Raw genomic sequence first — 20127 nt, forward strand, 5'->3', positions numbered from 1 at the left:
CAGGAAACACAAATTCAAACCCCACCTCCACAACTCACAGATGGCACAAAAGTAATAGCATTTCCTTGTACACGGGAAATGCAAGTTCAAATCTCATATCAGGGCATATTGATGCTGGCTGCTGCAATCAAAGAGAAGATCATGGCTAAACTGGTGACTTTCTCAATGAACTAGGCTTCCCAGACTTGGTTATAAAATTCCATCAAACAGCATGCTAGTGGCAGCCAATGAAGCACTACTCACAATTGCAGCCTCCAACGTAACAGACCAATAACCTGATCTATGCATCAGCAGCAACAATTCTAGAAATGCTGGGCTAGCAAATGAAATACAGTGGAGAGTACTGTCATAACCTGCGCCCCCCCCCACTCCCTCCCCCGAAGACGACAATTGGAAGCCAAGATGACAACCACAAGGGCGAAGTCAGCAGAGTCTCTCAGCTGCAGAAAGTTGTGAAGCTCAAACTCCCAGTTACTAAGGAAGTACAGAGATATGTCCATAGCCAAAGCTGTGGAAGCTGTTAACAGCTCTGGTAACCAGAGGTACACTTAGGACACCGAGCCCAAGCGAATAAATGCACTTTTCTCCAAAGAACCAGGAAATGTATTTGCACGTCTTCAGAGTAACATCATGCCAGTACCTGAACCAACCAAAACAGCAACTGAAGAGTACTAGAAGAGTATATGGGAGAAAGCAGTTTGCCACCTGCAAACTGGAAGAACCAGTCACCATCACAACAGTAGATATTCAGCAAGGGATACCTCAAATTTCAAATCTCCCCTCATTCTTCTATGCTACAGGGAAGAAAGTCCTAAACTATTCAACCTTATCCTGTAACATCCAAGTTCCAGCAACATCCCGACCCTCCTCCCCCCCCCCCCACTTCGGCCCGACCCTCCCCCTCCCCCCGCCAGCCCACCCCGCCCCCTCTCACCCCGACACCGCCTTGGTCACCCTAATTAATATACATGCCTAAGGCTTTTGTACAGTACTGTGTAGGTGATTATTTAAATGTACAAAGAAGCATATGAAATGTAAACTATAAGAAAAATAACAATTCTACAGCTCAATCGAACTTTGCCCTTGCTGGTACACAAGGTTGCTAAAATACCAACCTACAGGAAAGATATCAATAAGCTTGAAAGAGTGCAGAGAACATTTACAAGGATGTTGCCAGGACCTGAGGTTCTGAGTTGTAGGGATAGGTTGAATAGGTTAAGAGTTTATTCCCTGTAGCGCTGAAGAATGAGGGGAGATTCAAGAGCAGTGTAGACAATTATGAGGGCTATAAAGGAAAGGTACGTTGTATCTGGAGTTTCTCCAGTTAGCGGATGATTTCCCTCCATGCCTTTCTAACGTAGTGGGGAATCACGTACGGGGCAAGTTACAGCAGTGGTTTGCCATTTCCTTCTGCCGGGTGAGTTTCCAACGAGATCACCGGCTTGTAATCCAGCACAGATGGAAAGCGTGCCAGGGAGCGGGCTAGCTGGATTTGAACCCGGGACCTTTTGTCCCGAAGTCTGACGCTGATGCCACTACGCCACCAGCCAGGTCATGAAGGCTATAGATAGGGTAAATGCAAGCAAGCTTTTTCAACTTGAGTTTTGGATGAGACTGGAACTAGAAATCATGCGTTAAGGGTGAAAGGTGAAATGTTTCAGGGGAGCTTCTTCACTCAGAGTAGTGAGAGTGTGGAACGAGCTGCCAGTGAAACTGGTGGACATGGTTTTGATTTCAGCATTTAAGAGAACTTTGGAAAAGTGCGTAGATGGGAGGGGTATGGTCCCCAGGTGCAGGTCGATGGGACAAGCAACACAATTAGTTCAGCACAAACGAGATGGACCAAAGGGCCTGTTTCTGTGCTGTGTGACTGTATATAGGTAAATATCTAAGGGAGCGCTTATCACTAGGAGATGAATTGGACTGAAGTCGGGGTTTAGACTGCAGAGTTATACTCTTATAATTATCCATGTTCTGTTTTGGTTTCAGCCTCAGAGTGACGCATTGCACTCTATCCCCTTTACAAGAAATAGGTACAAGAAAGTGGAACAGGTATGTGGACCATCGTGGCTTTCTTAATTTACATTGTTCCATTCATATTTTCAAAGTTTCCCATTCAGTTCTTGGTGGCTCTCATTGCAATCCCATTTCTCTATTTGATGAAGTCCATCCGATGCTTCTACCACTTACTCACAGAAGGAATGATTTCCATTGACCAATTAACTTCTCAGCACACCTTTAAATGTGTGAAGAAGCCGCTACACCCTGAAGAAGTCCACACAGTCACAGACATAATGTCCAAAGTTCAAACTTCAAGGTCAAAGTAAATTTATTGCCAAAATACAATTGTGTCACCCTGAGATTCATTTTCTTCTGGGCATTCAAAGTTCAGAACTGCAAAGAAAAATTTATTATCTGAAACTACATATAGCCCTAAGATTTTTTTTCCTGCAGGCATACTCAACAAATCTATAGAATAGTAACTGTAAACGGGATCAGTGAAAGAGCAAGAACACAGAAGATCGCAAACTGTGCAAATGCAAATATAAATAAATGGCAATAAATAACAAAAGCATGAAATAGCAAGGTAAAGAGTTCTTATAGTAAGATCATTGATTGTGGAACCACCGAAATGGAATGAGTGTAGTTATCCTCTTTTGTTCAAGAGCCTGATGGTTGAGGGGTAGTAACTGTTCTTGAACCTGGTGCTGTGAGTCCTGAGGCTGTTGCATTTCTGCAAAGAATGTTTGTTTTATTTTATTTTATTGAGATACAGCACAGGATAGGCCCTTCCATCCCTTCAAGCCCCACTGCCCAGCAATACCCGATTTAACCGTAGCCTAATCACAGGACAATTTGCAATGATCAATTAACCTACAAATTGGTATGCCTTTGGACTGTGGGAGGAAACCCATGTGATTCTTATTGAAAAATTACACACAAAGACTGACAACCAATGTACAAAAGAAATCATTGTGTAAATACAGCAAAACAAAATAATACTCATAATAAATAAATAGTATACAAGGAATACTGAGAGCATGAGTCTTAGAGCTGTTGAAAGGGAGTCCATAGGTTGTGGAATCAGTTCAGTGTTGAGGTGAGTGAAGTTATCCATGCTGAGACTGATGGTTGACAGGTAACAACTGGTCCCAACTGAACCTGGTGGTGTAGCACCTAAAGTAAACTCTACATACAACACAATCTACAGGAGAAACTCAGCAGGTTATGCAAAATCTGTGGCTGGGAGGGAAGGAATTATTGATGTTTCAGTCAGGATTACTGATGCAGAGTTTTGACCAGCAGTGCAGCAGCCTCACCCCCTCCACACACCCCAAATGGATTCTGCTTTTCGCTGAGTTCCTCCAGCACATTGTTACTCCAGATTACAACATGCACAGTTTCTTGTGTCTTTGCGCAATTGACAACTGGGGTCTGGACTGGTTGCTTGTGCTGTGACACTGCACTATCTATTGTAGTGTGCACAGCATGAGATCACATTATTTAACCCAGCATTATTCAAGTTTCTTTTTGTGCTTTTTCATCAAACCCCATTATAGTATGCTTCATTTTGTTTTTTTTTCATGTTTATCTTGTTCTCTTAAATGTATTTGCTAATTGTCTCAGCCGCTCTCTGAGACAGTGAATTCCATTGTCTTATCAGCCTCTGGTTAAAGGGGTTTCCTCGGATAAATCCAGGAGGGTGTTGGGACTGTTTAATTTCTGATCCTTGGGGTTCTTCCAGGAGTCAGGAATAATAAACAGTCTTAATTCCAAGATTTCAGTTTAATTTAGAGTACAAACATACAAATACTAAACAAACTACATAAAGAGCTGAGAAACAATGCTATTGATGCAAAGACAAAGGAATAAAGAAGCAAAGATGAAAAATCTCTGAAAAATCCATCACTTGTATAGATAAGGTAAGACACTCCTTGGATAGGACTAAACTAGTTAAAAGGATGCCTAATTAGACAATTACATCAGGTTAGCCAATGAAAAATGAGTAAGGTGATAAACCATTCGTTTAGCTGTTATACCACTTTCTGCCAGTGAGTGGGGATAAACCACCACATCCTCTGAAAAGTACATGAGTTTGTTAAAAGGTACCAATCTTATAAAAAGTTTTTTTTAAGAAAACTGTGGTTTCCAACAAGAGAGAATAGTGTTTTTGGCCTCTAATTCTGGACACACTGGCAACTTTGAAGCATTCTCTCAACCTTTACTCTATCAAATAATTTCAGAGCAATCTCATATTACCTGCCCAGTCTCAGTAATTTTTTCCAGGGAGAGAAGTCTTCAAAGTGTATAATTTCACATGCCGATAAAGCGAGCAAAAATATAAAGTAATTTTTATTATCCAAAAAAAATCATCAAATAAAACGCTGAGATTTATTTTCCTGTGGACATACTAAATAAATCTATAGAATAGTAACTATGACAGAATCATTGAAAGGTCAACCAGAGTGCAGAAGACAACAAACTATGCAAATGCACATATAAATAAATAACAATAAATAACGAGAACATTAGATAACAAGACAAAGAGTCCTTGAAGTGAGATAACTGGTGTGAGAACATTTCAATAGATGGAGCATGCGAATGTTATTATTTACTTTTATTCAAGAGCCTGATGTTTGAGGGGTAGTAACTCTCTGAACCTGTTGGTGCGAGTTATGAGGTTCCTGTACCTTCTACCTGATGGCAGCAGCGAGAAGAGAGCATGACCTGGGTGGTGGGGATCTCTGATGATTGGCAGCTTTGATGTAGTAGACATCACTGAATCTTGGCTGAAATAGTATAGCTGGGAGCTTAATGTCTAAGGACACATATTGAATTGAATGGATAGGCAGGAAGGCAGAAGGGGCAACGTTGCTCTGTTGGTTAAAATGAAGATCAAATCATTAGAAAAAGTGTCAGAAGGTGTTGAATTATTGTGGGTAGAGCTAAGGAACTGCCAAGGTAAAAAGACCCTGATGGGTGTTGTATACAGACCCCCAAATAGTAGTAAGGATGTGGTCTACAAATTACAACGGGAAATAGAAGATGCATTCCAAAGGCCAATTTATAATAGTCATGGGGGCCCACTAGAGGATCAGCTATTTTGGATTGGGTTTTGTGCAATGAGCCAGAACTGATTAGAGAGCTTAAGGTAAAAGAACCCTTGGGGGAAAGTGATCATAATGTGATCGAATTCACCCTGAAATTTGAGAAGGAGAAACTAAAGTCAAATGTATCTGTATTACATTGGAGTGAAGGCATTACAGAGGCATGTGAGAGGAATTGGCCAGAATTGATTGGGAAAGAACACTAGCAGGGTTGACGGCCTTTGACAAGGTGCCACACATGAGGCTGTTTAATAAGCCACGAGCCCATGGAATTACAGGAAAGATTCTAGAATGGATAAAGCAGTGGCTGATTTACAGGAGGGAAAGAATGGGAATAAGGGAAGCCTTTTCTGACTAGCTGCTGGTGACTAGCAGTGTTCCACTGGGATCTGTGTTGGGACTGATTCTCTTTGCGTTATATGTCAATGATTTGGATGATGGAATTGATTGCTTTGTTGCAAAGTCTGCAGATGATATGAAACTAAGTGGAGAAGTAGGCAGTTTTGAGAAAGTAGAGTGGATATAGAAGGACTTAGACAGATTAGGAGAATGGGCAAAGAAATGGCAGATGGAATACAGCGTTAGAAAGTGTATGGCTATGCACTTTGATGGAAGAAATGAAAGGGTTGACTATTCTCTAAATGGAGAGCAAATACAAAAAGCTGAGGTGCAAAGAGACTTGGAGTTGTTGTGCAGGATTCCCTAAAGGTTAATTTGCAGGTTGAGTCTGTGGTAAGGAAGGCAAATGCAATGTTAGCATTCATTTCAAGAGGACTTGAATATAAAAGCAAGGATGTAATGTTGAGACTTTATAAAGGCCTCATTTGGAGTATTATGAGCAGGTTTGGGCCCCTTATCTTAGAAAGGATGTGCTGAAACTCGAGAGGGTTCAAAGGAGGTTCACGGAAATGATTCCAGGATTGAATGGCTTGTCATAGTAAGAGCGTCTGATGGCTCTGGGCCTGTATTCACTGGAATTCAGAACAATGAGGGGTAACCTCATTAAAACCTATTGAATGGTGAAAGGCCTCAATAGAATGGATGTGGAGAGGATGTGTCCTGTATTAGGAGAGTCTAAGATCAGAGGACACAGCCTCAGAATAGAGGGGTGTTCTTCTGAAAGGGAGATGAGGAGGAATTTCTATAGCCAGAGAGTGGTGAAACTGGAGGCAGAGTCTTTATGTATATTTAAGACAGAAGTTAGCAGATTCTTGATTGGTCAGGGCATGAAGCGATATGGGGAGAAGGCAGGAGATTGGGGCTGAGAGTAGTGTACCACCCAAGGGGGGTGGGGGGGGCTCATGTGGAGTAGCAGTCCTATTGGTTTTAAGGAATGCAATAGAATTGTACTGAAAGTATTGACATATAACACAAAATTGAAAGGGATTGCATGATTTACTTTATATTATCTATTTATACTTATTAAGATACAGTGCTGAATAGTCCCTTCCAGTGCTTTGAACTGTACCTCCCAGCAATCCCATTATTTAACCCTAGTCTAACTGTAGGCAATTAACCTTCTAACTGGTATGTTTTGACTGCAGGGGGAAACCCTCAGTTGCATCAAAAACAACGGAATAATGAGATGCCAGTCCTGCCCCTCCTGCAACCAAGTCTCACTGACGGATATGATATCATAATTCCATGTGTTCATCCATGCACTGAGCTCATCTGCCTTTCCTACAATACTTCTAGCACTGAAATTTACGCAGCTCAGGACCTTAGTTGCACCATGCTCAACCTTTTGATTCCTGACTTTGTCTGAGGTCTTAACAACATCTGTCGCCGCAACCTCTCCTCTATCTGTTCTGCACTGTGCAACTCTCATTTTAAGTCCCCCCAGTGCAGCACTAGCAAACCTTCCCACTAGTATATTAATCCCCCTCCAGTTCAGGTATAAACCATCTCTTCTGTACAGGTCTCCCCTTCCTTGGAAGAGAGCTCAATGATCCAAAATTCATGTGCCCTTCCTCCTACACGAATTCCTTACCCACGTGTTAAATTGTATAATCTTCCTATTTCTGGCCTCGCTAGCACATAGCATGGGTCGCAATCCTGAGATCACAATCCTGCAGGTCCTGCCCTGTAACTTAGCACCTTACCATTCTTGTAATTTTTTTTTATTATGAATGAAGTTTATTTTGAAAGTTTATAAAAAAATCTTGGCTAAACTTAAGTATTAAACTTAATGGTTCCGTTTTTAATTTTATCCATGTGTAACTGATAGGCTTCAGAGGGTATTTCTCCAAGGAGGTCGCCATGTGTCACGAGTGCAGAGAAATCGCCAGGAGCTCTTCGTTTGAAGGAGAAAGCTATCTGTGGTATACCCCTCCCACAGGAAGGTACGGAGTGTGAATGAGACAACCAGTGACAGTCCTAGGCAGAAGTGTATCAACATTTCCTCAAGTGTAGTGTTTTCCTTAATGTCCTACTTAATCTAGGGAAGTTGTTCCTTTCCGTGCATTGGGCCGCAACCGTGCCGTTTCTTTAGCATTCTTGTCTGTTTTTTACGAGGCTCGGGGAAGGCAGTGGTTCATTGAACAAGGAAGGTTATTGAAGTTAAAGTGTACATCAGCCAATTTTCTCCAATTCAAAGTAAATTTTATTATCAAAGTAGATATACAAAACTGAGATTCATTTTCCTCTGGGCATGCTCAGCAAATCTATGGAATAGTAGCTATAACAGGATCAGTGACAGATCAACCAGTACAGAAGAGAACAAACTGCAAATGCAAATATAAATAAATAGAAAATAACTAACAAGAACATGAAATAATAAGATAAAGAGTCCTTAAAGTGAGATCATTGGCAGTGGGAACAGCTCAATAGATGGGCAAGTAAGTGTAGTTATCCATTTTTTGTGTGATGGTTGAGGGGTAATACTATTCTCAAACCTGGTGGTGCAAGTCGTGAGGCTCTTGTACCTTCTACCTGATGGCAGCAGCAAGAAGAGAGTATAACCTGGATGATGGGGATCTCTGATGATGGATGCTGCTTTCCTACAACAGCATTTCATGTAGATGTATTCAGTGGTTGGGAGGGCTTTACCCCTGATGTACTGGGCCAAATCCACTTCTTTTTTAGGATTTTCCGTTCAAAGGCATTCATGTTTCTATATCAGGCTGTGATGCAACCAGTCAATATACTCTCCACCACAAATCTATAGACGTTGTCTAAGTTTTATATGTCAAACCCATCTCCGCAAAGTCCTAAGGAAATAGAAGCACTGCCGTGCTTTCTTCACAATGGCACTTACGTGCGGGGTCCAGGACAGGTCCTCGGAAATAGTGATTTCCAGGAGTATAAAGGTGCTAACCCTCTCCATTTTTGATCCTCCAATGATGATTGGCTCATGGACCTCTGGTTTCTCTCTCCTGGTCTATAGTCAGTTCCTTGGTCTTACTGACATGAGTGAGAAGTTGTTGTTTTGACACCACTCAGCCAAAAATTCTTAATCTCACTCCTGTATGCTGATTCATCACCCTTTTGATTTGGCCCACAAGCGGTATTATCAGCAAATTTTATAACCTATGGGTGCTATAGGGAGGACCACAATGTAATGTAGCAGGTCACTGTTACAGTGACAGCAGCCCGAGTTCAATTCCCGCCATTTTCTGTCAGGAGGTTTTATGTTCTGCTCATGACTGTGTGTCTGGGTTGCTCCGTTTTCCTGCCACATTCCAAAGACGTACGGGTTAGTAGGTTAATTGGTCACATGGGTGTCTTGATGACAGGTCTTGGCTCAAAATGTCAACTGTTTATCCCTTTCCATAGATGCTGCCTGACTTACTGAGTTCCTCCAGGATTTTGTGTATATGTTTCTCTGGATTTCCAGTATCTGTAGAATCTCCGTGTTTATCACATGGCTAGAATTGGGCAACACAGGCTCGTTGAGCCAAGAGGGCCTATTACCATGCTGTATCTCTTGGGGGGTGGGGGGGGTGGAACAATAACCCTTTTGAAGGTGGTGGACCTGATGCTATAAGCCAATACAGTTTGGGTGGACAGGGAACTGTTAGGTAGAGGTTGTGTAAGTGCCCCAGGAGTTAGGTTTGTTATGTACTGTTTCGTATAATGTGGGCAATCGTGGTCTTTCCCTGACCATGATTGTCCTTGGCAAATTTTTCTACGGAAGTGGTTTGCCATTTCCTTCTTCTGGGCAGTGTCTTTATCAAATAAGTGATCCCAGACGTTATCAATATTCTTCCGAGATTGTTTGCTTGGCGTCAGTGGTCGCATAACCAGGATTTGTGATATGCACCAGCCCCTCATAGGATCATGCACCACCTGCTCTAGTGGCTTAACATGATCCTTTTTCAGGGGCTGAGCAGGTGTGAGACCTTGCCCATGGGTGACCTGCTGGCTAGTGGAGGGAAGGGGTGCCTTACGCCTACTTTGGTAGAAACGTATCTCCACCATGTCGCCCAAGTTAGGCACCGCTGGGTCAAAATTTTTTTAAACTGCAGATACTGGGCAGCTGAACTATACTCAGGTCTGGCAACACTTGTGGAAACAAAAACAATTAACAGTCAGATATAAGACCCTTTGTCAGCATTGGATATGATTGTGTGCTTGCTAATCCATTTTCCATTGTATTTGTAGTATGCAAATGTCCTGTGTGAAAGGAGGTGGAGCAGAGCCAACTTTATTTCTACTGAGCAAAAGTCCTTATTTTAGAGTTGATCCTAATCTGTTGCTAACTAGTGCTAATCTCACAGAAGCTGTAAGAGATAGAGTAATGTTTCACCACTGTGGTTCTGCGGACTCTTTATGCCATGAAATACACTGTTGAGGCACACTGAGGGTGCTTGCATTGTGTTCAGCCTAAATTTAGGATCTACAGAAAAAGCACTCTTGAACAGAGTGATTGGGGATCAAATAATACAATATTGTGCAAAAGTCTCAGGCACATATATATAGCTAGGGTGCCTAAGACTTTTGCACAGTACTGTAGTAATTTTATGTTTTGCACTGTACCACTGCCATTGGAAAAAAAATATAATTTCATGACATGTGAGTGATGATAAACCTGATTCTGATGTAGGTCTTTGTTGGGGACTGAGGATGGGAAAGAGGCAGGAAGAAGAATCAGGGAGGGAGCGAGTAGCACCAGAGGGACATTTTGTAATAATCAATAAATCAATTGTTTGGAATCAAATAACCTCGCCTGATATCTCAGGGCTGGGTGTGTCTGCATTCACGCCACCACCCCCCACCCCCCGCCTTTGGTACTCCTTTTCTGTCCCACAGCACTCCCGTGGCACTCCACCTTTGCCAGTTCCAAAATCCTTTGCTTCTGCCAGATTTACAAATTTGCTCTCTGCTCCACATTAACAAATACGGTATGAGCAAAAGTCTTAGGCACCCTGCCTATGTATTATGTGCCTAAGAATTTTGCACAGTACTGTACATTTTGTGAAGATGGCATTCTAGGGAAATATTGAATATTAAAACATGTACAGTGATTAAATTAATGGAGAAAAACACCTTGATAATAATTCAGAAATAGTTCAGATCTCACAAAAGCAGCTGACTAATTTTTAATAAAATAGTTTATTCAGAATTTATCTTTAAAACATAGTATCATTAACATTTGGGTGTCGGGATGGAGATGAGTCTCTATCAAAGGAGGTCTAAGGTGCTCCTTCCCTCCACTACCCTGGGCAAAGTGAAGCAGCTGCTTAGCCCCACCACCCCGATCAGGGTCACTTGAAGCCATGGGAGCAGCGGGTGCTCATCACAGGCCCTGGTTATGCGACTACTGATGCCAGGCAGACAATCTCTGAAGAGTGTTAATAATGGCTACAGTCACCTATCTTGTAAAGACACTGCCCACAAGGCAATGGCAAACCACTTCTGTAGCAAAATTTGCCGAGAACAATCATGGTTATGGAAAGACCATGATCACCCACATCATACAACAAGGCACTAAATGAATGACCAAGTGTTAACAATGGTGATCATGAAATTAGGGTGGAGTGAGTAGCATATAATCTCAGCTGTAAGAGCAGGATTCAACTACTGCTGCTGTCTGTAAGTGTTTGTAGGTTCTCCCTGTGGGTTTCCTCCGGCTGGTCCAGTTTCCTCACAGATCCCAAAGATGTATAGTTTTGGTTTGTAAGCTATTGTCATGCTCTGTTGGTGCTGAAGGCTACCCCATGCATATTCTCAACTCAAGTGATGCCCTTCACTATGTGCGTCATAAATTTCTACAGATGTACTGTGAGGAGCATTCTAATTGGCTGCATCACCGTTATTGGTATGCGGCGGGGGGGGGGTCTATTGCACAGGATCAAAGTAGGCTGCAAAGAGTTGTAAAATTAGTCAGCTCCATCATGGGCACTAGCCTCTATCGTATCCAGGATATCTTCAAGGAACTGTGCCCCAAAGAGGCGGCATCCGTCATTAAGGGCCCCCATCAACTGGACATGCCCTGTTCTCATTGTTGCCATCAGGAAGGTGGTACAGGAGCCTGAAGGAACTCACTTAACGATTCAGAAATAGCTCCTTCCCCTCTGTCATCAGATTTCTGAATTGACATTGAACCCATGAACACAACCTCACTACTTTTATATTTCTATAATTTTGTGCTACTTATTTAATTGATATATATGTATGTATTTACTGTAATCACAGTTTTAGTTATTTTTCTCTATTATGTATTGCTTTGTACTGCTGCTGCAAAGACAACAAATTTCATAACATGTGCCAGTGATACTACATTTTATTTGACAAATGAAGCTAATATTTATCTTTAGAAATTAGAGGATTCCCGTTAAAAGCGAAAAGGGTTATCGTGTTTTCTCTTCAGGAGGTCTTATGACTTCGGCTTTGCTTAACCAGACCGCCAAATGTTGCTGAAGTAACGTAGCAAGTTACTTGGTTCAAAGGCAGTTACAGATGCGGTAAAATCTGCCGGCAGTTCCAGTGGCTTCTGTGTTGGGTGAACAACATTGTGGTTTAACTTTATTAGAAGGGAGATCAAGAGCAGAGATATAGAAATACAAACAACAGGAATCCTGCAGATGCTGGAAATTCAAGCAACATACATCAAAGGCCGTGGATAGACATGTCAGAATGGGAATGGGATGTGGAATTAAAATGTGTGGCCACTGGTAGATCCTGCTTTCTCTGGCGGACAGAGCGTAGATGTTCAGCAAAGCGGTCTCCCAGTCTGCGTCGGGTCTCGCCAATATATAAAAGGCCACATCGGGAGCACCGGACGCAGTATATCACCTGTGAGTCGTCTGGGGTGATATACTGCGTCCGGTGCTCCCGATGTGGCCTTTTATATATTGGCGAGACCCGACGCAGACTGGGAGACCGCTTTGCTGAACATCTACGCTCTGTCCGCCAGAGAAAGCAGGATCTCCCAGTGGCCATACATTTTAATTCCACATCCCATTCCCATTCTGACATGTCTATCCACGGCCTCCTCTACTGTAAAGGTGAAGCCACACTCAGGTTGGAGGAACAACACCTTATATTCCGTCTGGGTAGCCTCCAACCTGATGGCATGAACATCAACTTCTCTAACTTCCGCTAAGGCCCCACCTCCCCCTCGTACCCCATCTGTTACTCATTTTTATGCACACATTCTTTCTCTCACTCTCCTTTTTCTCCCTCTGTCCCTCTGAATATACCTCTTGCCCATCCTCTGGGTCACCCCCCCGCCCCCTTGTCTTTCTTCCCGGACCTCCTGTCCCATGATCCTCTCTTATCCCCTTTTGCCTATCACCTGTCCAGCTCTCGGCTCTATCCCTCCCCCTCCTGTCTTCTCCTATTATTTTGCATCTCCCCCTCCCCCTCCAGCTTTCAAATCCCTTACTCACTCTTCCTTCAGTTAGTCCTGACGAAGGGTCTCGGCCTGAAACGTCGACTGCGCCTCTTCCTATAGATGCTGCTTGGCCTGCTGCATTCACCAGCAACTTTGATGTATGTTGGTTGTATAGAAATACAAATCATGTAAATCTTTGATTAGATCACCCAAGTCTTAAAGGAATTTAAGATGTTGAGAATTTGCATCATTCACTTAACACTTGAAAAATTATTGCCACAGGAATAGAGAAGGCCTGGAGACTTTATCAATATTGATGCTTGCTTTAAAGGTTGAAAATTGAATTAGCAATTTTGTCACAGAGGATCAAGGAAGATATTAGAAATTTTTATAGCATTGTTAAAGGATGAACTTTTTTAGTCCTGTGTATCATTTCTGGTGAAGTTGAAGTCGTCCAAATTTAATTTACACTGTAAGCAAAGGCTCTGAGTCTTGTTTTATTCCAACTGTCTAATTTGAATGATAGCATAGCTGTATGGTAGTGTAGTGGTTTGTACAATGCTTTACAGTGCTGGTGAGTAAGTTTCAATTCTTGCTGCTGCTTGTAAGGAGTTTGTGGGTTCTCCCCATGATAGAGTGGGTTTCCTCCGAGTGCCCCGCTTTCTTCCTACACTACAAAGACATGCCAGTTGGTAGGTTAATTGGACATTGTAAATTGTCCCGTGATTAGGCTAGGGTTAAATCAGGGGATTGCTGGGTGGCGTGGCTTGAAGGACCTATTGCACGCTGCATCTGTCCATCTGTCAGTCAATCATTATCAGGAAATTTATGTATGAGCCAACATGATTAGAATTAGGTTTAATATCACTGATATGTGTCGTGAGATTTGTTGTTTTGCAGCAGCAGTACAGTACACTACGTAAATTATAAAATTGCAATAGAAATGTATATTAATTTTTAAAATTAAGTTAGTGCAAAAAGAGAGCAAAAATAGTGAGGTAGTGTTCATGTCTGTTCAGACCTCTGTTAGTGGAGGGGAAGAAGTTATTCCTAAAATGTTGAGTGTGTGTCTTCAGGCTTCTGTATTTTTTCCCTGATGGTAGTGATGAGAAGAGGGCACATCCTCAGTGGTGGGGATCTTTAATGATGCTTTTTCAGGCATCGCCATTCGAAGTTGTCCTCAAATCTGGGAAGGTTAGTCCCACAATGGAGCTAGCTGAGTTTGCACCCTTCTGCAGCTTTCCCCGATCATGTGCAGTGACCCCTCTATACCTAGCAGTTAAAGTGCTCTCCACGGTACATCTGCAGAAATTTGCTAAGAGTCTTCGGTGACATACCAAATCTTTTGAAGCTCTAAATGAATTATAGTCACTGGTCTGCCTTCTTCAAATTACATCAGTATGTTCCAGGATAGATCTTCAGAGATGTTGACACTCAGGAAAATGTTCTAAGAGAAATGTGTGAAGCTCTTTAAGTCAAGAGTTGGTTTTCAGTGCTGTCAAGTATTAAATACTGTCAGTAAACATGCCACCATCTAATAGTCTATTACCATATCCTAAATTGTATGAAGTTTTCACCCTGCAACTACTTATCTGCAAATCTGAATCCTGACTTGAAATTGGTTTCAAACTTTGAAATGATCCACTGTGTCATTTAATAACATTGTGGCTAATGTGATTGTGACTTCAGCTCCACATTCCTGCCTACCCCCAGTAAACTACTTCCCTCTTGATTATTAGGAATCTTTGACTCTCTGCCTTTAAAAATATCCAAGCATTCTGTTTCAGCCACCCTGTGGGGGCAGAGGTTTCCAAAGACTCATGGGACTGGTGGGAGGAAAAGAGTTGATGTTAGAACAGAGGAGTGAATTCATAGTTTTTTTTTCACAGGAAGAGTAGTGGAAAGCTGGCATTTTTTTTTCTTTTAAGCTGCATTCTGATTCATTTGACTCAGAGCATCGGATAGGTTAGGGGGTTGCTAGGTGGTGGTCGTTATCCATCGTGTCTGACGATGACAGGAAACCTGTCCGGAAGTTTTTAAGTGGAAAAGCTGTTGCATTGGGCGGTTGCACTCTCTCACCTTCTGAAGTCTGGATCCAGTTGTACGAACAAGTGTGACAAATGGAGAGATGTGTACATGCCTGTCCTAGCATGTGTCACAAACTGAGTCTTCCTTGCTTGCAGTGGATGATCATGATTTCTCCTGTGCCTTTCCATGCCCTTTGGTCTCCACAGAGCGTTGCAGTATTGTCTTCCTGGCCATGGATCTCACTGTGCATCTCATCCACTTAGTCTGCCAGAGCTGACTTTGCAAGCCAGGACAGTCATGTCCCTATCTTACTGGGATATGAGGCCGCTGGCTACCCTCACCTGGTTTAATGCGCCTGTCAACGTGATATATGAGGGTGTGGCTGCTGCCACATGCAGACAGCTACTTGGAGCCACTTGTGAGAGCTGAATGTCCAGTGGAGACCAAAGGTGAGCAAACTGCCCCGCAATAGCCACAGCTAACCCCTTCACCATAAGTGTTACCCCTCCCTGGACACCCATACCCCACAAGGGGTTGTTATGAAATCAACTTGTAAAACAGAATTAACTTGCTGATCTGAATGACCACCTCCTACTCCTGTGTTTTTCCTATCATCTTAAGCTGAACCATTTCTGTCTGATGAAACATATTAAGCTGATATCTTTTGTTTTTGAAGAAGATATGAATGAAAACTCAACGCTGACAGGGAACAGTGATCTTCCCAAGCTGTGGCTCACTGAAACACCTGCTGCAAAATCGGAGAAGGTGAAGTGTCAATTCATTTGCTCTGTGGACTTTCATACTCAAACATGTCTGTGTTTTAAAAAAAATTATAAGCAAAATGTGCTGAAATGCTCAGCAGATTAGGCAATGTCCTTGAAGAGAGAACTCTAATTAATGTTTTGGGGAACTGACCTTACATTGATGATTGTATACCTGGTAACCTGGCAGACTTAATTGCCACTGATGGCTCTCTTTTGCTTGCTGTTTCTTTTTCCCTTCCTCCCCCTATTCTCCCTTTCGTTTGCATCACTTGTGCTTTTTTAATTCTTCCCTGCTCTCTTACACCAGCAGTGTGATGGTATTGAGTTTGCTGTCCGCTAAGCCCCAGCATCTGAAGGGGATTTTAAACCCCATCCAGTATAGGTATTTATGGGTACCTTTACTATCAGAAAGTTATTATGTATCAACCTACTCTTCAAAGACTAGTTTACTTCCCTGTCCGGTTTCTGTGGCGAGGCCTAACTGCCATCATCCACTATTTGAGCAGAGGGGCTCCGTGCCCCCCTCCCACCCCACCAAGGAGGACATATTTCCAGCAATGAATTAGTTTGACATACTTCTAGCTAATGAGTAGTTTGATCACAGTTTATTTTATTGTTAATGATACACATTTAAATTAGGCAAATAGCTCTTTACACACATTTAAAACTCGCAGAGGATTTCTGGTTCATAAGTTGTTTCCAAATTACACAAGGTTTATAAACTACAAAGGATTTCCAAACACAGGTACAATTCTTACGAACTAGAAGAACGTACCAATGAGTTGCTGACAAATGAGTTGTCTGTTACAGAAACTGAAGAATGAGTTTTAGCTCTTCTTTCTGTCATTTTCTGTGTCATTCCTAACAAACCTCAATTCTTTCTAATATTTATATTGTTTTGCTGTGATTTTCTTTCAGTTTCCTTTGCTGAGATAATTCACACAGATGATCTAAAAGCTACTGGATAGAGATCCCAGACACCCAAGATTAATGCTGTGAGGCTGACTCTGTGTGTACACAAATATCCCGACTATTGATTGATCAACTATACCTGTGACCATGTTTGATATACTCAGTCTGATTTTGCAAGCTTCCTGGAACTCAGTCACAATGGTGCAAGTAACTTAGCAAACTTTGTCTGGCTTGATGCAGGCCAGTTAACATAACCCCATTGTCTTGTGTTGATTAAACATGGGCCTACAAGACCTCACTGTTTACTTGTTTAAAAGAAGCTGAGCAAGGAATATTGGTTAGAAGTTTAACTTTATCGCAAACAATTCTGACCCTTTGGAAGGGTCATGTTGCTGTGCTAGAAAGCTGAGGTTAGCAATAACACCCTCAGGCCCTGGAAGGTGAATATGTAACACACCAGCAATCTCAACTGATCATTTAGCACTTGTTGTGAAGGCTGATCATCATCATTATAACTATGTACCAAGTCGTATGAAGTGGGCAATCATGGTCTTCCATCCCTCAATGTAACTTATGAATGTCATGTGCTGTCACCTGCGATTTTTTTTCTTCCATCAATTTTTCCCATCACTGCAAGGTGTTCAAGCTTCTCTTTCCTCAGTACATCCCAGAAATTCCAGTTGCTGTTTCTTGATTCGTATCTTCTTTTCAGAACACTTCTTTATTTGTTAGTCTGTTCTTCCACGATATTTTCATCATTCTTCTCAAAGAGCTAATCTAATGGGCTAAATGTTCACTTTCTTTGGTGGTACCCAAGTGCTTTGGGAATGCAAGATAATTGTGGAATTTTCAAATCTAAATACACTCATCGTTAATGTAGATATCTAATCAGTAAATCGTGTGGCAGCATCTCAATGCATAAAAACATGTAGACGTGATCAAAAGATTCAGTTGTCGTTCAGCCCAAACATTAGAATGAGGAAGAAATTTTTGTCTAAGTGAGTTTGAATGTTGGTGTCAGACAGGGTCATTTGTGTATCTCAGAGACTGCTGATCTCCTGGGATCTTCACACACAAAGGTCTCTAGAATTTACAGAGAATGGTGCAAAAACCAAAAGAAACAGCCAGTGAGTAGCAGTTCTGTGGGCAAAAACGCCATGTTAATGAGAGTGGTCAGAGGAGAATGGCCAGATTGATTCCAGATGATAGGAAGGCCACAGTGTACAACTGATACCCTGGCCATGCTCTACTAAAATAAATGGGCAGCTATTGCTGTTATGTCTGGCATGATAGCTGAGAGCAAAGATACAAAGAAATGATTGGATTGCTTTCTGTAAATCAGATTGTGTCTGCGTGCTAGAGCAAGAAATGATTAGAATCTATTGCACTAAATTGTCTTAGCTTTATAGGAATCTGGGTCCAAGATGTTCTCGATGCTTTTTTTAAAATGAAACCACAGGACTGGCCTGAGACAATCCCCTTGTGTATACTTCACCCATCTTCCCTGGGAGTTCTCGTGCAGGACTCCCTAAAGGTTAAAATGCAGGTTGAGTCGGTGGTGAGAAGGCAAATGTAGTGTTAGCATTCATTTTAAGAGGACTGGAATTTAAAAGCAAGGGTATAATGTTGAGACTTTATAAAGCACTGGTGAGAACTCACTCGAAGTATTGTGAGCAGCTTTGCACCCCTTATCTAAAGAAGGATATGCTGCCATTGAAGAGGGATCAAAGGAGGTTCACGAAAATGATTCTGAGATTGAAAGGTTTATCATGTGAACAGCATTTGATGGCTCTGGGCTTGCATCACAATTCAGAAGAATGAGGGGTGACCTCATTGAAACCTATCGAATGTTGAAAGGCCTCGATAGAGTGATTGTTTCCTATGGTGGGGGATTCTAAGACCAGAGAACATAACCTCAGAATAGAGGGACGTCCACTTAGAATGGAGATGAGGCAGAATTTCTTTAGCCAGAGAGTGGTGAATCTGTGGAATCTGTTGCCACAGGCGGCTGTGGTGACCATGTCTTTGGGTATATTTAAGGCAAAGGTTGATAGATTCTTGATTAGTCAGTGCATGAAGGGATATAGGGAAAAAGCAGGAGATGGGGGTTGGGAGGGAAAATGGATCTGCCATGATGAAATGGTAAAGCAAACTCGATGGGCCAAATGGTCTAATTCTGCTCCTGTGTCTTATGGTTTCCATTCCTGAAGGAATGCACTTTGGGCTGATTTTGTGTTGTTCCCACACATCTAAAGGAGTGAGGAGTGCTGCAGGAGCAAGGTTGCAAGATGGCGCCAGTGAACCACGGCAATGTTCTGCCTTAGAGTAAGGTGTAAACACAAGTCTAGCCACGCCATATTGATTGTATTGGATCACACTTATGCAAAACGTATTTAGATTTGTGTTGATAACAAAGATTTACGAAAAACAAATAATGGTGTATACTGCTTTGATTCATTGTTTCTGTAGGACGCCAAGAAGCCTTTTCTCAGGAAATCACTGCGTATTGCCAAGATGCTGAACCTAAGCACATCAGTTAACATTGACTCCAGTTGTATGCCTGATAGTGGCACCAAATCAGGTAGGGGAATCTGCTAAAGAAGTCCTCTGACCAGTTACTTGGTTGTGGGACTCCACCTAGTACACTTAATTTCACCTTTAAAGCATCATTCATCTGAACCCCTGGCTCTGCTGAAAACTCCTTCTGCCGTCACAGTTGTCCTGATGCTCTCCCAGTCTATAAGCTACAGTTTCTTCCCCTCTGCCATCCAGTTTCTGATTGGTTCATGAACACTAACTCACTAGTCCTCTTCTGCACTACTTAATTTTTCAAAGTTAAAAGTAAAATTATTATTAGAGTATATATATGTCACCATATACACTAGAAAATCTGCAGATGCTGGAAATCCAAAGCAACACAGGCAAAATGCTGGAGGAACTCAGCAGGTCAGGCAGCATCTATGGAAATGTATAGACAGTTGACATTTTGGGTTGAGACCCTTCTTCAGGACTGAGAAGGGAGGGGGAATTTGCCAGAATAAAAAGGTGGGGTGAGGGGAAAGGAAGCTAGCTGGAAGGTGATAGGTGAAGCCAGATGGATGGGAAAAGCCAAGGGCTGGAGAAGAAGGAATCTGATAGGAGAGGAGAGTGGGCCATAGGAGGAGGGGGCCCAGGGGGAAGTATTAGATAGGTGAGAAGAGGTAAAAGGTCAGAGTGGCTGATAGAGGAAGTGGGGGTGTTGAAGTTGTTTACTGGAAAGAGAAATCAATATTCATGCCATTAGGTTGGAGGCTACTAATTTGTTGCCCCTCCACCCTGAGGATGGGCTCCTCTTGTGAGGCCATAGACCAACACGCCAGACCGGGAATGGGGATTAAAATGTTTGGCCACTTAAGACCCACTTATGGATGATGGTGCAAATATGCTCACCATATATTACCTTTTTTTTGCTGTTGGGGAGGGGAGATCGTTGCTTTGCTGCTGCTTCTGCATGGGAGGGGGAGCTGGGGGGCCCTTTGGAGTTCTAACATTTAACTGT

The 20127-nt window shown here is 42.3% G+C and overlaps 1 protein-coding gene across 1 annotated transcript in view; it reads left to right on the forward strand.

The window, feature by feature from the left end:
- LOC134346922 (uncharacterized) overlaps nt 1-20127 on the forward strand; it is a 142230-nt gene that overhangs the window by 11955 nt on the left and 110148 nt on the right. The window contains exons 3-6 of the mRNA XM_063048780.1: nt 1990-2052; nt 7336-7450; nt 15590-15678; nt 19059-19170. Coding sequence (XP_062904850.1) covers nt 15595-15678; nt 19059-19170 — 196 coding nt within the window. The 5' untranslated portion in view covers nt 1990-2052; nt 7336-7450; nt 15590-15594. The remainder of the gene's footprint in view (nt 1-1989; nt 2053-7335; nt 7451-15589; nt 15679-19058; nt 19171-20127) is intronic.

This window comes from Mobula hypostoma, chromosome 5, assembly GCF_963921235.1.
Source record: "Mobula hypostoma chromosome 5, sMobHyp1.1, whole genome shotgun sequence".
In the NCBI taxonomy this organism is placed as follows: Eukaryota; Metazoa; Chordata; class Chondrichthyes; order Myliobatiformes; family Myliobatidae; genus Mobula; species Mobula hypostoma.